This window comes from Vicugna pacos, chromosome 12 (genome assembly GCF_048564905.1).
Source record: "Vicugna pacos chromosome 12, VicPac4, whole genome shotgun sequence".
Lineage (NCBI taxonomy): Eukaryota > Metazoa > Chordata > Mammalia > Artiodactyla > Camelidae > Vicugna > Vicugna pacos.
The window spans coordinates 30,521,937-30,538,240 of NC_132998.1; the positions used below are offsets into that span (position 1 = coordinate 30,521,937).

The 16,304-nt window shown below is 40.0% G+C and overlaps 1 protein-coding gene across 2 annotated transcripts in view; it reads right to left on the bottom strand.

Moving 5' to 3' along the window:
- The window catches only part of CHPT1 (choline phosphotransferase 1), a 26,250-nt gene extending 10,243 nt beyond the window's left edge, over nucleotides 1-16,007 (bottom strand). The window contains exons 1-4 of one of the 2 annotated variants that reach the window (XR_012078471.1): nucleotides 15,593-15,901; nucleotides 4,983-5,130; nucleotides 4,538-4,679; nucleotides 347-431 (exon numbers count right to left, since the gene is read on the bottom strand). Coding sequence is in view for 1 of the 2 variants with exons in the window: in XM_072973111.1 (XP_072829212.1) it covers nucleotides 347-431; nucleotides 4,538-4,679; nucleotides 4,983-5,130; nucleotides 15,593-15,865 (648 nt within the window). In the remaining variant the exon portion in view is untranslated. Of the gene's footprint in view, nucleotides 1-346; nucleotides 432-4,537; nucleotides 4,680-4,982; nucleotides 5,131-15,592 lie in introns of both variants that reach the window. The other variant, XM_072973111.1, reaches the window with a different exon arrangement.
- Nucleotides 16,008-16,304: the final 297 nt, after the last annotated feature.

Below are 16,304 nucleotides of genomic sequence, written 5' to 3' on the forward strand. Positions count from 1 at the left end.
GGCAACTTTTATTTCCAAATATTGAGGGACAAGTTTCAAACACAGAATATTTTACTAACTTTACTTTTTATGTATCTATTTTATGAGATAAATTTTGGCCTGGAAAAGGTAGTTCAACTAGTGTGCTTAATTTTGTATTAGGGATAAGTAGTCATTTCCTTTTATGTGGTAATATATTCATGCATGGGGAAAACGCCATAAGGTATACAGGATAGTCAAATTATAAATGAAGGGGAAAAGTTAAGAAATGGAATGAACAAGGATTTCTGAAGGAAATTAACAGTGCAATATTCTTTTCTAAATATTTAAAAAGTACTTGAATATAAATTTAAGTATTCAGATTTACCGTATAGTCCCATATTGTTGCTCCTCCAAATGTCGACAACACAAAGATAATCAATACAGTTACCTGAATTTCAGTTACATCCACTCTAAAGAGGAAGGATAAAGAACAGAAAAGACATTTATAAATAAAATCCCTAAATATGAAGGTTAGTTAACCATGTATTAAAATCAAAGATGTAAAAATCTCTATAGGCTTAGTTTATTTTTGCCTTTAGTTTTGTCACTGAATTATCAATTAACTATACTGTTAAGTGAAAAAGCCTACAGAACATGTGCTCACATATGGATAAACAGTAATATGCATGGGGGAAAAACTTGCACAACATACATAAAATTGCTAATAGTAGTCATCTCTGAGGTTACACAAGGCTTTTATTATCTACTTTATGTATTTCTGTGAAGTTTGAATTTTTTAATAACAATCACGATTTACTCTTATAATCAGGAAAAATGATAATAACATAAAAACAACCAGATGATTTAAGGCAAATTCTTAAACACAAAGTCAATTTCATTTAAAAAGTAGGGAAAATTCCAACAGTTTTTCTCACTAAGTTTCTAATAGTCACTATAGTTTTTTGGTTTCCACAGAAAAATTTCCCCTAATATAGAAACACGCTTAAACTTCTTTCAAAAACTCACTCACCAACCAATGTCAGTCTCTAATCTGCATCCCCTGAAGCTATCAACTTCTTTCTCCTTTGCTCCATAAACAGGCTAACTGAGAAGTAGTCTATATTTGTAACTTCCTCCTTCATATTTGCTGCTTAATCCACGATAGTCAAGTTTGGGGCCCTATTCTATTAAAATTGTTTAAGGTAAACAGTGACTTTCAATTTGTTGAATGTAAGGGATACACTTCAGTTATTATCTTGCATAACTCCTCTGCAATATTTAAAATGCTGATCACTCCCTCTTTCTTGAAACGCTTTGCTGTGTTTCTATTTTTTCCACGCTCTCTCATGTTTCTTCTACCTTGCTGGATGCTCTTCCCAGGCTCCTTTCTCCACATTTTAAATGCTACTGTTTCCAGAACTCCTCTTATCTCTTTTCAGATTCTCTCAGTAATTTTATCTATACTTAAGACCACTACCTATATGCTAATGACCTCTAAATCCATTTCTCCAAATCCACCTCTTTTTTCCTGAGCTTCAGGTTTTTATAGCTGTCTACCTACTTTACATCTCTGCTTAGATGCCCTGGAGTCTTTAGATGCTAGAGGAATACTTATTGCTCTGCAAATACAAGAAATGTAGGGATTAGATGATAAAACAGAACCAGATAATGGAAGAAAATATGATTCTCAACTAAGTTATTTGGAGAATAAAGGTGAATGGAGCATTAACCCACAAACAAAAGGAAAACATAATGACCTCCAGTATTTTTAAGGTCAGTGATGGACAAACAAAGACCTCCAGGCTGCATGGAGAAAGTCAGGTTAGTTGAAAAAGGTAAACATAATCATATAATGCATGGTATTTTGTGGAGAAAAAGGGGGAAAGGTACTAATACTTACCGAGCATCTATTATGAGTCTTATGAACTATAAATTATGCCTTTTTTGGGGAGAAGGGGAATTGAAATGACTTTTCCATGCCTATATTGAAATAGCCGGACATTGCTATAGGAAAATGACTTCAGAGCCAACATTCTTCCTATTATATTTATGATTTATTAGCAGAATTTTGCACTCTTTTTCCAGTAACAGTGCTAAAATTATATTAAGTTATCCATAATTTTTCGAGGGTATGACTAGTGATCAGAAGTAACTAGGAAAGCTGATAGAAATTATAGAACAAACGTTCTCTCAATAAATTAAGTAGCAAAATATAGTAAGTTTTTTTGCCCAATTAAACTCTCATTTGGCATATTTTTATTCAGTCTTTCAGAAAGATAGAAACCACATTAAAAAGGCTTAAATCAAGAACAGATTCGTCCATGAATGACTGAAAAATTGTGCTGAACACTGGAATTTGACACAACATTGTAAAATGATTATAAATCAATAAAAAATGTTAAAAAAATCAAGAACAGATTTGTAAGACAAATTTCCATAATATATTCTGAGATTGTTTGGCCTGGTTTCATGTATCTGTATTCCAATAACATAGACATTATAAAATTAAACCTTTCAAAAACTAAGATTTTCAGGAAATCCATCCTACCCTACAGACAACCGATGCTGACTGACTTTGTAAGCATTTCCAGAGGCTTGGTTGATGTCCTGTACATGGATCCTTCTTGTAGGGTTAAGCTGTACCAGCAATATATCCTACTCAATGCCCAGTGACATTTTCACTTTGGTAAAGTGAAAAAATAACAGATTAGGGTCTCTACCATACAGAGTAAGTATTTTAAATGTCTGATCCCCTGGGCACTGCAGGATCTCCTCCAGTCCCAACACGCTTGGTACTCAACCACAACAGCCATTTCCCTAATGTTCTGAGTACTTCTTGTCCTCATGCTTCTGCCTAGAATGCTCTACCCCAGTCTGTCTGGTATATTCCGCCCACAAGTGACTCATCTTGTATCTTCAGTTCTAGGCACACATTATTAGTATAAAATGTACAACTAGGCTAGGAATATGAACTAACTCACTTCAGAAAGATTTTTAATGAAGTCAGAAGCTAAGAAAGTAAAGTCTAAGTCATTAAACAACAATAATTAACCAGAATGTTGCATTATCCATATTACTCCAGTTTACTATAGTGAGTTCAGTATATTAACATGCATTAGATCTTACAAAGCTGTGTTTCTATTTTAGCCTATTTTAATCTATATATAGGTATAGATTCTTAATTTTACATAGCTGCCTTGCATTTTTAGCCTGGCTTTTTGATCCTTGTGCTCTTGACCAGTAGGTAAGGAATCAGCTTGAAGACTCATATTTTTCATGAAAGCTTTCCTAAACTAATCAGCTTCTCCTTTCGCAGGATTTCTTCAGTGCTGTGGAAACCTGAAGCAGGTCATTTTTCATGTGGTTATGGACTGCATTAGCAGTACCACAGAAGTATTATTCCATCCCTTTAATACAATGTACTATATAGTCCCTAAAACAAGGGTTTTTTAAAAATGCATTTTGTATCCTTCCACAGCACCTAATACACTGATAATCCCACAGTACTAAGCAGTAGTCATTGAGAGTGTAGGGTTTGGAGACTTGAGTTTCAACCTGGCTCTAGACTTCTTAGCAGTATAAAGAAGTTACAGAACCCCTCTGCCTTGCTGGTACAATGAAGGTAATACCTTGCAGGGTTCATGGGGGCATCCACGAGATAGTGCACATAAAGCACTGAGTACAGTGCCAGACACATGCAAGTGCTCTACAGGTAGCAGCTGCGATTATTTCCTAATTTGGAGTCAATGTGAAAAATTACTGAAGGCCTTTACTCTGCTAAACGATCTGCAGTTTTGAGCTTCTCTTTTATTGATCATTATCAGGGTTTTTTGTTTTTTGGGGTTTTTTTTGTTTTTTCCCAGAGCTACTGATCCTCCTAAGCAGCAATAAAGTGGGGCTACAAAGAATCAGTAGACAGGGGAAGCCAAAGCTGAGAAGGAGCCAATGGCCGACAGCTATTGTAGGATCGGGCAGAGAGGAAGCCGGTGGGACACGGGGATGGAGAACAGAGTTCCGGCCTCGTGCACTACTTCCCAGTGCCTAAGAATGAAGCATCAAGGGCAAATATCACAAGATGCTTTTACGTTATTTCATCAACTGTCCACCACAGCTGAGAGTTTTATGATTACTGTTGTTGGTAACTGCTGTAAGGGGATCCCCTTTTTTGGACACATAAAAATTTGACTAAAAAGGATCTTTAGATTCCATATCTCGTTGTTTTTATCATATAAGTCAAATGCTGCTTATTTAAGTACTGCATATCCTTTTTCTATATTACGTGGGTCCCTTATTTTTCTCTTTCTTTTGTCTAATGTAAACTTGGGCTAGTAAGTTGGAGAAAGGGAGAAAAAAATAAAAATTATTATAGAATAAATATGTAAGTATAACATGAAGAATACTTAAAAAGACTAAAATTAAGGTGTAGCATTTGGGGATGCTTTAATAAATTAAAAGATAATTTAAAATTCTGATTGACACTTATTATATCCCCCTTATTATTGATAAATGATGTTATGACAGCTTGTGAAAATGAATTTGATTGTGTTAAAATGTACAACTTAAAATACATACTTACTTTCCAAATCTCAACACGCCTGAAACATAAGTCTGCCAATGAGCACAATAAAATATGAACATCCCAATAAAAGAGCAGAAAAACAACCAGTCGGGATGAGTTCCTAAGCGAACAGCAATTGAAGCTCCAACTGCCATAAATACTGAAAGAAACGAGGTTTAAGAACTGTTAAGAATTAAAGATAATTAATGAAATAACTGCCATGCACTGTTTAGATATACAGAATTTTAAGGTGCATAATCTTGGCATTAAAATAAGGCACACTAAACAAAATTAATTCCTCAACATACTTTTAAAATAAACTCTACAAAATTGTTTCCAAATATAAAACTGCCCAAAAAAACTGACCAAACAGCTCAGTTCATTTCAGTTTTAAGCCATCATTATAAACAGCAAAAGACAAAAACCAAAAACAACTACAGGGAAAAAACCTCCACTCACTTACCCGTGGAGAGAGAGTCACAACCATGGTCAAAAAGTTCCCCTAAAGGAGAACAAGAATTTGTTCTTCTGGCTTGTTTCCCATCAATAGCATCCAGTGACTGGTAGATGAAGAGTCCCAGTGCATACAGAAGGTATGCCCAGTATGGTGCCTACAAATAAACGTACACAATGAAGACTGGTGAGTGACAAAAAGCTAGCTTCTGTTTGAAAATAGTTCAGCCTAAGCCAATGGATCCGATCCATTTTCTTCTGTTCTCACCTTAGATCATCTCAGTGTGTTACGAAGAATATTCGTAACCCTCCTTCTACAGATGAGCATTAAAATGAGAAATGATTTGCTCTGTCATCTGGATAGAGAGTCACAGAACTCCATACTGTGAGAAGCACAGCGTTAAATGACCAAGCAAGGATTAGGACCTTGATTTTGATTCTTAGTCCACAGCTCTTTTAATACTATTCATACATGGCACTGGATCTGAAATTATTCAGTCAGTTTCTGCTATGAAAAAAGACCTTAAAGACAAACCACAGACCCCTGTTTCCATCTGTGATGGCAGGTCAGGGACTGGATTTACTCTCCCATCTTGTATAACTAGAAAAGCAATAAAATAAATAAAACAACAGTTTTCAGACACTGCAGGCAGCTCAGGACTGTGGCCCCTGACAGAAGGGAAAGAAGAGGAGAGCCCCGTGACTGCCCGGCGTAATGCCTACACAGGCAGCTTCCAGGCCACAGCACGGAAGTGGGGAACCAGAGCGGAGCCCGGCGGTCCTGGAGTGATGAGGAGAAACATAGCAGAGTTTGGGAAGGTCGGGGCAGCTAGAATCTGTTGGACAGAGCCCTGGAGAGCAGAGGGGTTCAAGTTGTGGAGGTCTACAGAAGGGTACCTTGGAGGCTTTGGCTGAGAAGTGACCTGTGCCTGAATGAGACGAAACTACTGGAAAGTGCAAGGCCACACAATTCTTGAAGCCCATGCAAGGCTGCGAATTGTTCATGTTCCTACCAGGCACAGTAGAAAGATACTTGTGATACTTAGAGCATTGGGTGGAGTTCCCAGAACTGTACTGTCTTAGCAATGTGGATAAATTAGCCCTAGGATGAAGGCTCTGGACAACTCTAACAGATGTAAAATCCAGCCTCACAAGGGTCCGACTGATTCCAGGTAAGTTAACTATAGCCAACACAAAGTACAACATCTTACAGGAACACCCCTTGCCCCACTGATCTAGTACCCCAAAATGTACAATTCAGTCCAAAATCAATGTTTGGCATTCAATCAAAAATTACCAGTCATTCAAAGAAGCACGAAAATATGTTCTACAACCAGGAGTAAAATCAATCAATATAATTGGACCCAGGAATGACAGCTAATGGAATCTGCAGATGAGGACACTAAAAGTTATTATAAGTATGCTTTATATGTTCAAAAAGGTGGAGAAAAGCATGAAAGACTCCAGTGAAACCTCTAGAAATGAAAAATACAATATTTCAAATATAAGATATACTATAAAAACCCACCAAGGCACATCATAATCAATTACTGAAAACCAGTGATAATGAGAAAATCATAAAAGAAGCCAGACGAAAAAGACACATTACATACAGAAGCACATATAATAGTGACAGAGCAAAGAATAAACTGCAGACAGGTCAACAAAAATGATGCAGTTTGAACAAGAGAGGGAAAAAGATTAAATGACCATTCTTTTTTTCAGCACTTTGCAAGCGTATATTCTACTTCCTCAGGGACCGGTGTGACGATAACAATGGTCAATCCAGAATTCTATGTCTTAGAAAAGAAAAACAGCAAAATTGTTAAGAACTAGGGTTTTAAAGTTAGATCCATGTTTGAGTCCTTGGCTCTGTCATTTAATAGCCAAGTGACTGTGGGCAAGTCATTTAAATGCTAAACTTTGGTTACCTCACTTGCAAGATGTGAACAATACTTACAGCTGTACCTGATGAAAAAATTATTAGATAGCTCTTTACACAGAGCCTAGCATATAGTAAGTGCTCAATAAAGGTTACTTGTTGTCATTAAATTGTATTTTGCATACTTTACAAAATATCATTGTATGTATGGTTTATGTGGTAATTCTGCAAATACCCAATCAATCTGCTATTCCATTCCTCTTTCCAAGTAAAAAGAAGTTGATTTTGAACTAACTTTAATAAACGCTGTCATTTGATTAGATGCCAGTATAAATGATAACACTACTAACTGCTTAAAAAGACAGTCTACTCTATTTAAAAGAAAAGCAGTATCAATTAGAAATAATTTAAGAATAGAAGAAACCTGAGTTATGGACATGCATATTAAAATATCACATTCAGTTCTGATTAGCATGCTTTTAAAGGCTTATCTGGAAACTAAGAAACAATTTGAGAGGGCTCAAAAATAGAATTGAGAAATCATCATGAGAGTACAAAAGCAGAAAACAAAACAAAACCACAGAGAATCTTTTGCAAGAATCTGAACTGTTTTGCAGAGAATAATCCTGGTAAGACTTTTCAAACAAGCAGATTCTTACCCATTTTTCCTACTATAAAAACACTACTTTTGATAATCAAAGGAGAGCAAAATTATACTTCAAATATATGTAAAATTGGAAATTGAAGTTATTAAAATTTCTGGAATCATATAAAAAGTCATTTTTCTCCTTATGGTCTGTTTCTCATCAAATACTTTCCCCCCAAATGACATAAACTAAATCATCCACCTGAGAAACATTCCATTTTTCCCTTCTTACTAGGAAAACTTGGAGCTTCTCAAGAAGCACTCCCAAAGGCCCACATTAAAAGCTTAATTCTGACTTCTGATCTGGAAGATTGGCTGCAGACAAGTCTAAAGGTCAAAGTGTTAATGGAAATCCATGCCGAAATAAAAAAAAATAAATCTGGCTACTCCTGGACACCACAGTTGGGGGTGGACTCTGCCCTCATTTGGAAAAAGGAAATGAAGACAGGTTAACTAGTTTAAAACAACTTTATCAGGATACTAGAGGAGTTAAGATTTAGAGTCTAAATAAGTGAAGAGAGGCAGGGGGAATTTAAATAGGGAAAAGAGAGAGGAGGTCTAGGCAGAAAGGAAGGCAGAGGCCTGAAAGTGAAAGGCTGACTCAGGAGGCAATGACTAGATCATGTTTCTGGAACAGAAGGTCAGTTACAATTGGCTTTAAAAAAAGCCAAAGGGCTTTTAAAAATGTATTATTTTATTTAATACAGCCTTCCACAGAGACAAGTCAGCTATTAGCACATTCTTTTTAAATTAAAGTTAACGTGAAACTTAGGGAGGGGTGATAAAGAGCAGCTAGTGAGGGTCCTGGAGTCAGACCTGGCTTTTCTGACCTGCCCTGTGACATAAGGTCTGCGGTGCTGCAGGCTACACAGCCTGAAAAGAGCCTTCTGCCTGGATTCTCACCTATTCCTCCAAACCTGCTGAGAAGCACTTTCCCACTCCCGCAATACAATTTCAAGTACAGTGACCCTGAGTGGTGGGAAATGGCTGCGCGGTGAGTGAGGCTTCCTTTTAAGACCAGAAAGACATACCTGTCTGCAAGCCGCCGGTTCACTCCTTTTCCAAGACCCCTTCCCAAGGCCGCAGGAGCAGAAGCCAGCCTTGTCTTCTCTTTTCCCTGCTGTCATCACCTCCATTCCCACCTGGGAGCTATTAAACAGCTTGCAAATTTTCAACTTCTTTTCTAACCTGTAATGTCCGTAAAACAGGCCCCGGGCCGGAGACTCCTTCCAGGAGTCTGCTCAAAATGGGTGTCATTACTGAAGAGACTCCAGGTGGAAGCAGGATCTACAGGGCCACCCCCACTCAATTATAGTTTTCATGTTAACTTATTTTCAAAAATTTTAAATGCAAGCATGGAAAAATCAGGCTTAGATTATGAATTATAAAAGTCATAAGCAATATATCAGAAGACTTCTTCTACAGAAGGAAACTATTCCAAAAAGTAGAACTTCTCCAGGTCACATTAGATTCTTAAAATTTTAAAGCTTTTAATTATATTATTTTTTATAATATCTACTGTATCCTTTAAGATCAGAACTTTATATTACATCACAGAAATCTCTCCAGGTCAAGCACAAAGAGCTACATCATTCTTTTAATTGACTGCATGGTATTCAATTATGTAGCTATATCACAATTTAAGTAATAACTTCACTAATAAGTCTTACATGATTGCATGAAAGATTATTATATGTTTATTCTAGAAAACAAAAGAATTTCTAAGAATTCAATCATAACCCCATGTCATTAAAAAAAATCAATAAATTTAAATTGCTTTTCAGTGACATCATTGAGAAAAGCACTGTATAAAAGTATTTGGAAAAATTTTACTTTTTCTAGTTACTTGAGTTACAGGATCAGAGAAAACAGAGATTGAACCAGACCATATGGCAATCGTTCTTGTTAAAGTAACTCTGGATCAGAGAGAACACTCAGGTACAGATCAGTTATTTATTCTGGGTATCATGAATTTTTATACATGTGTTTGAATGAGCACACACATCAGAAAAAGGAAGAAAAGACTTAGAAAGTGATCAATGAGCACATCTCTGCTCACTGGACAAATTTTACCTACAGCTCAGATCTTAAAATACTGGACTTCTGGGAACACATTCTGAGATTTTTCTGTAAATGGAAATGCTAGACTGGACAGTCTTCAAGGCCCCATCTTTCATATGAGAACATAATCTTCTCAAGAGTAGGAGCTGCGTTGTCTGTCCTTAAAATCTGCTGTACATACCATAGGAGATAAACAACCAGATGATTAAAAATCAACTGATGATATCTGTATGTTTCCTATCGGGTAATAGGTTACCTGTAGTAAAATGATTTCCAAAGGGAAGTATTATGTCTTGGGTTATTCTTGCAGAGTGGTTAGGAGTATAGACTCAACTCTACCTACACTCAGATCCTTGCTTTGCCATCATGGCTGAGTGGACTGGATGAGTTACTTAAGCTCTCAATGCCTTAGGCTTCCTTTATGAAAAATAGGACTCATCACTGTTCCTGTCTCACTGTGAGAATTAAATGAATTATTACACTTAAAGTGCTTAGAAAAGTGCCTGGCACATGGAAGGAGCTCAGTAATGTTAGTTATTGTTATTCCTGATACTGCATAAGATAATTTTAGAGGATTCATGGGTTAACTTTTCATTTTAATACTTATGTCTGTCTTTAATGCATTTTGGAAAAAAACATATTTTTAAAAATTAGCTAGCACGGCTATCAAATCTGTGATTTTATAGATATTAAGGCTTCAAATGAGTCTTTAAAAAGGAGTAAATTTAAAGCTGATGTAAAGAAAAATAGTAAATAAAAAATAGGATAGGTAATACACAAAAGAAAAATCTTCCCAAATTAAAATTTGGGAAATAGTAGAACTACACAATGCTTATTTATATGAATTTTTATACTTAGAAAGTGGTTCTTTGTGTTATATGGCCTTGAGCATGAGTTGATACAGATGCAAAAGGCATTACATTAACCAGTAAGGATTAGGTCAGCCGGTAACAGGGAGAATTCAATTATCCAAACATCAGTTGACCTCTCTCCATAAAAATAAAAACTGCATTTATAAGAAGTAGGAAGAAAGAAAATTAGAAGACAGTCAAGCATATGTGAAAAAATGTAATGCTGGTGTGGTGTTAAATGGTAGACTTTGCACCCAGTCAGGTGATTCTAGTGATTTTAAAGAGAAAAGTCATGGAATCTTAATAGACTGCTAATCTGACACTGTTGTAACCTGTATTATGTGCCTGTGACACGGGAGAGAGAGCCTGTGGCCGGGGGCACTTTCTTGTTTAGAGAAGGAAGGCTCCCACCTGAGGCCAGGGAGGTTCAACCCGGACCTTTGGCCTCAGCTCCGATCAGGGTCAGCATTTGAGAAGAGCATACCCATCTTCAGGAAATGAGGCTGGTTACAAGCTGGGGGAGGAAACCAGGCAGAACACGAACTCCATCAACCAGCAGTTCAGGGTCAGAGGGGCTTTCCTGCAACGTTAAAAATCTGTACTTTGAAAAGGTAGCCTCCTTTTTAAACTTCACGTGAGCAGTAGTATTCTTGTTAAAAACCTCTTTAAGGGCTCACTAGAGTTCTTGTTTAAAATTCCAGCCTCTCACTGTGCTGGGGCAACAGGCAGGGAGAGGGGAGTGAAGGGAACCCCGAGGTCAGAACAACGTCAGCATCAATGGCACTGGTGCTTTCACTTCACAAAACCCAGGTGGTCGCAGCCCTATGCCCAGGCCAACACGCCAGGAGGGGATTTAGAGCTCCTTCTGTACACCACAATGCTGTGTTTTATCCACATGTGAACCGAATTCTAAAGGAGAAACAGCTTATTCCTTGGGAATAAAGTATAGGAAAGCCACAAGAATCAGAGGGACGGTCCCCAAAGCAGAGCTATTTCCGCATGACCTGCGAGGCTCCTGCTAGACAGGGCTGGGTTAGGGGGAGGCAAGTGAGGCCCCATGGCTGCAGAGCCTGAGGACGCATTTACTGCTCTCGGGGCCTGCCTCACTCCAGCCCTGTCCTGCTTCTACAACTTTCACCTTGTGCAGGTTATTTATTTATTTTCTTTAGTAAGAGATCACTCCCTAACAAGAGTCCTGCCGTAATAATGATGCTTGATAAGTTACTGAGCCGTTTTAAAAAAAGAGGGAGAGAGGTGACAAAAAGGAAATATTCTAGATTTCAAAAAAAACAAACCTATAAAACAATTTTACTAGGTTACTGCCTTTTCTTATTATTCCCCCAACAAATAACTTTACTATATAGTGCAAAGGCAACTCTAATCTGAATCAGATAGGGGATAAACCATTTCTTAAGGTCATTCTGACTCCCTCAGATATGCTTGCTTTTTGGTCAACTTCCTATCATCTTAAATGAAAGAAATTATCTAATGCCCTTTGACCTAGCCCTGTGCTAGGCAGCTATCTGTTATAAACACACTCTTAACAGAGGCATTGACATGGGTTTATCAACACAGATCAAGAGGGCAGAGCAAAAATATTTACTCAAATAAGCTTAAAAGAGAATGGAGCCACAGTTTATCCCAGTCAAAAACAAGCATATGAGTGTTTTGTGGTAGAGAATGCTACTCAGCTGGAGCCTGAAACTAGATTCGAATTACTGAGTTTTCTCATATTCCAATGTAGGATCTGCATTAAAGAAGCTCTAAGGTCCTTCAAACCGGAGTCTGTGATTCTATTTTAGGATTAGGCAGCCAAGGAATGGGGGCCAAGGATGACGTACAGAGTAGTACTCAGACAGAACTGCTTCAGCAAGGTGAGGGAGCCGCAATTCAGTTCTTGTTTTTCTGTTTGCCCTGATTCTTGCTAACTCATGTTAAAATTACCCAGGCCCAACTGATAAGTATTTAATCTAAGACCAGTGAAAGCTGCATGAGGGTGGAAAAACATCATCTCCCAAGATGACAGTTTGGTATTTCATTCATGCAATCGATAATTTAGCGAACAGTCACTAAGCATAGGCTTTACACAAGGCAAGGTGCTGGGGAGAATGTACAAATGGGCGATCGCTGTCAGAACTTACAGTATGGTAGATGGTCCTGCTCAATAAGGAAATACACAACCAAACGTAACACAACACACATAACCAAAATAAAATGGAGAAGCTACAAAGATTCGGGCTGGAAGTGTAGCTTTCTGGCTTGGAATCCTGGTCTCTGTTTAAAGAGGTTAATTTACTTCTCTTCAGTTTCCTCATCTATAAAATGAGGGTAATAATAGTACCTTTTCATAAAGTTGTTGAGAGGATTAAATGAGATAACAGACAAAAGTAGCTTAAATTAATGCTTAGGACAGAAATAATATTTGGTAAATGTTAGTTATAATTGTTATAATTATTGGAGTTATAGGATTAAGTGGTTGATTTGACTCCAGAGATGGAAGAAAAATTTCCTAAGGAGGTAGTATTAGGACTGCACCCTGAAAGATGAGGCAGGACAGGAGAAAGGAAAAAGGAGAGAAAAGAGGGACAAGAAGGAGAGAAATCTTTGCCATAGGAAGTATTTCAATTTGGCTGGAGTGGAAACTTCCGTAACATAATAGTGGTGTGAAATGCAGTTGAGAGCACCACTGCAGAAGCTTAATAATAAATCACTTAATTTTTTCCTGTTCATTTCCCTTCATACCCAGTTATGTCCTAGAAATCAACACAGTACTTTAAAAATAGATCAAATTTTATTATTACTATAGATATGTAGTCAGCATTACATCCTACATGTGGACGTACCATTCCTGGAAGCAATCTGTCAAGACTGAAAAAGCGCTATGCATTCTTAAGTCTGAGTCTCAGAAAACCAGTTCTAAGCCAGGTTAAAGTCACATAATACTCCAGGCCTCAATGTCCTCTTAATAAAAATGTATGCTACTATTATTTCAGGATGGATAGATAGAAGAAACAATAAAATGGTTGGAAGGCAATTCCAGGAAGGGAAAAAACTGGTAGCCTCCTTGGGTTGATACAGGACACAAATGCAACAATGGACGTGAAAGCACTCTGCATACCTGATAACATTATATGAAACACAAGGTGTTTTTCCTACATATTACACAGAGAAAGGCAGGAACTGCAGATGGTGGTGGTATGTGGTAAAAAAAAGAATATGACTTTGGAGACAGACCAACTTAGATCTGAATCCTGCCAGGTCCTGTCATTTACTAGCTCCGTGGCCTGAAAGCAAAATAGTCTGAACTGCTACGCTTCTTTTGTGTTGTGCTATTGCTGGGATTTTTATCAAACAGGAAATGTGAACCCTGTAGTGGTGTTTTCTCTCACTGCTTCAGCCACTTAGAAGCATGTGCAGGATCTAGTCACATTTCAGAAACTCTTCTCAGTTTCATTTTATTATTTTAACACTTACTCCTCGTTTTTGGATCACTCTGTTTTTTTTTTTTAAATGCCTCGGATTCTCCCCACACCCCACCTCTTAAAAGAAAAAAATGAGGCTTAGCCTATAAATTAACCTATTATAATTCTACCTGTTCTATCAGGCCCTCCTTGACACCCCTAAATTGAATCCCTGGGACTTCTTGGCATGCCCTGTTCTTTGGAAATACTCAACAAATGGTTCTTAAATTAATAAAATGTTGAAAAGTTCACAATTTAAGTGGTAAATATCAGAAACATCCAAATGCTATTAGCCAAATCTAGGCCCAATAAAAACTAAATTTTATTATGTTTTCAGTATATTTTTAGTAACAGTAATATTTTTAGTCTGTTGAACAAATTCTATTTTTTCACATTTATTTATCTGCATTTAATATACCAGTTAGTCCTCAATGCATTCTCATGAAATGGGTTTGGCTAGTGTTACTACTATGTCACACAGGGAAAGTCGACCCATATGTCTCCCCACGTTGTGGCAGAGCCACATTTAAAACCAAGTCTTCACTTCTAACCTAGTCAGTCTGGCACACTGCCTCTGAGGAATTCTTCAAACAGGCTGCAACTTACTCTTTTTTAACACTACGGAAATGAATTAACAATGGAAACATTTGCCAAAAAATCACATACAATAAACATCCATCAATCCGCAAGATATGTAGGCTTCATCAAATACTTTTTTAAATCGATCCCATATATGGAAGGCATGAAATATTTCCACTTCACAGGACCTATACCCAAATATGATTATAAACCGAGTTCTCTATTTGGAGGGCAAAGAAAAGAAAGCAATGTCACAGAACGCGCAATGTAGTATTTATCCTATGTACTCTGAAAAGCTGTAGGTGGGAGTAGCCCTCTCTGCCTTCTATCCCCATCACACTTAGCCCAAGGAGTGCCTCTGATGACCAGCTGTCCAAAGCCCACGTTAACTTACTCTTATTTCGGACATAGGCCAAATACACATTGTTAAAGTCTGTTGGCTCTTATGATCCCTGATGATAAGGATTATTACCTTGCTAATAACGTTGTTTTCCACAAAAAAGTCAATGAAGCAAAGAGGAAGAAACCTTTTAGAAGTAACTTAATCTTTGATCCTACTGGTTTCAAGATCATTCGTGCAACCTTTGAGAAACAAACTGTTAAGTACACAAGTGTCCAAAGGGCATCTCGTTTTTGGCCAACCTGACCACAAGCCCTGGGGCCAGCCCGGACGGAGCTGGGGGTGTTCAGTCGCCAGTGTGCAAAGTAACCGACTGCTTGCCACCCCTTTCCCAACTTGGCGCGGGATGGGTTGGCGGCTAGGCAGGCAGCTCCCCAGCTCGCAGTGGCTGAGACTACCCGTCCGACGCCACGGGAGAGAGTGGGGGTGGTCTTGGGACTGGAGCAGTGACCTTGACAGCCCCTCTGTCCTCTGGGGGAGGCTCGGGGTGGACACGGGACTGGGTAGCGGCGTTACAGCCTCCAGGCTGCCTGCGGAAGGCTCGGGGCGGACGCGGCGCGGGGACAATGTCGGTGTCCGCCCCTCCGCGGCCCTGGGAGGCTCAGCCGCGCGGTGGGCTCCCCGGGCGCCTCCAGCGGCGCTCCTGGGGCGGGGCGGGGCGGGGCTGGGCTGGGCTGGGCTCGGGCAAGGAACTCCGAGGGACAGCAGTTGGGGGGCCACGGGCGGCCGGCGAGCCCTACCTCCTCGGTGACAGTGGGGCAATAGGAGATGAGCACGAGCGTGGTGAGGAGGTTGATGGCGAAGCCCAGGAGGGTGATGGTGTTGGGGGCCATCCACAGCGGGACCCACTGGAGCAGCCAGGTCCAGTAGAGCTGCAGCGGCGGCTCGAGCAGCGAGACGCCGGTGGCGCTGTAGCGGTGCTCCTCCAGCCGCCGCAGTTGCGCCGCGCTCAGCGGCTCGGCCAGCGCCTTCAGCCAGCGCGGCGCCAGCCTGCCCCCGGCGCCCGCCGCCATGGTCGCCTGCGGGCCCAGCCGCTGCGAGCGAGCGCAGCTGCGCCGGGCGCCAGGGCGGGGACAGGTGGAGGGAGGGGCTCGCGGCCCGGGCCTGCGCCGGCCGTGTGGGACTCGCCGGTCCAGCCCGCCGCCGGTCCCAGAGCCGCCCGGCCGCTGGGGGCGGGGCCTCCGGGGAGAGCCCGGGGGAGGGGTCAGGGGCAGGCCCGCGAGGAGCCGGGGCGGGTGGGGCTGGTTCACACAGGCAACCGGGTCTCCACGAGGGGCCTAGCCGACCGTAGCTTTCCAATTGGCGCTGCAAAGGGCCCAGACTTCCCCCCAGAGCGTGATGCACCTGCCTCTTAAGGGCCGGTTCTTCTACAGGGACTGCTGGTAACGCTCCCCTGAGGGCAGTCTGGCTAGCTGAACAGTTAGGAAGCTGGTTCCACTGACTCGCGGCGGT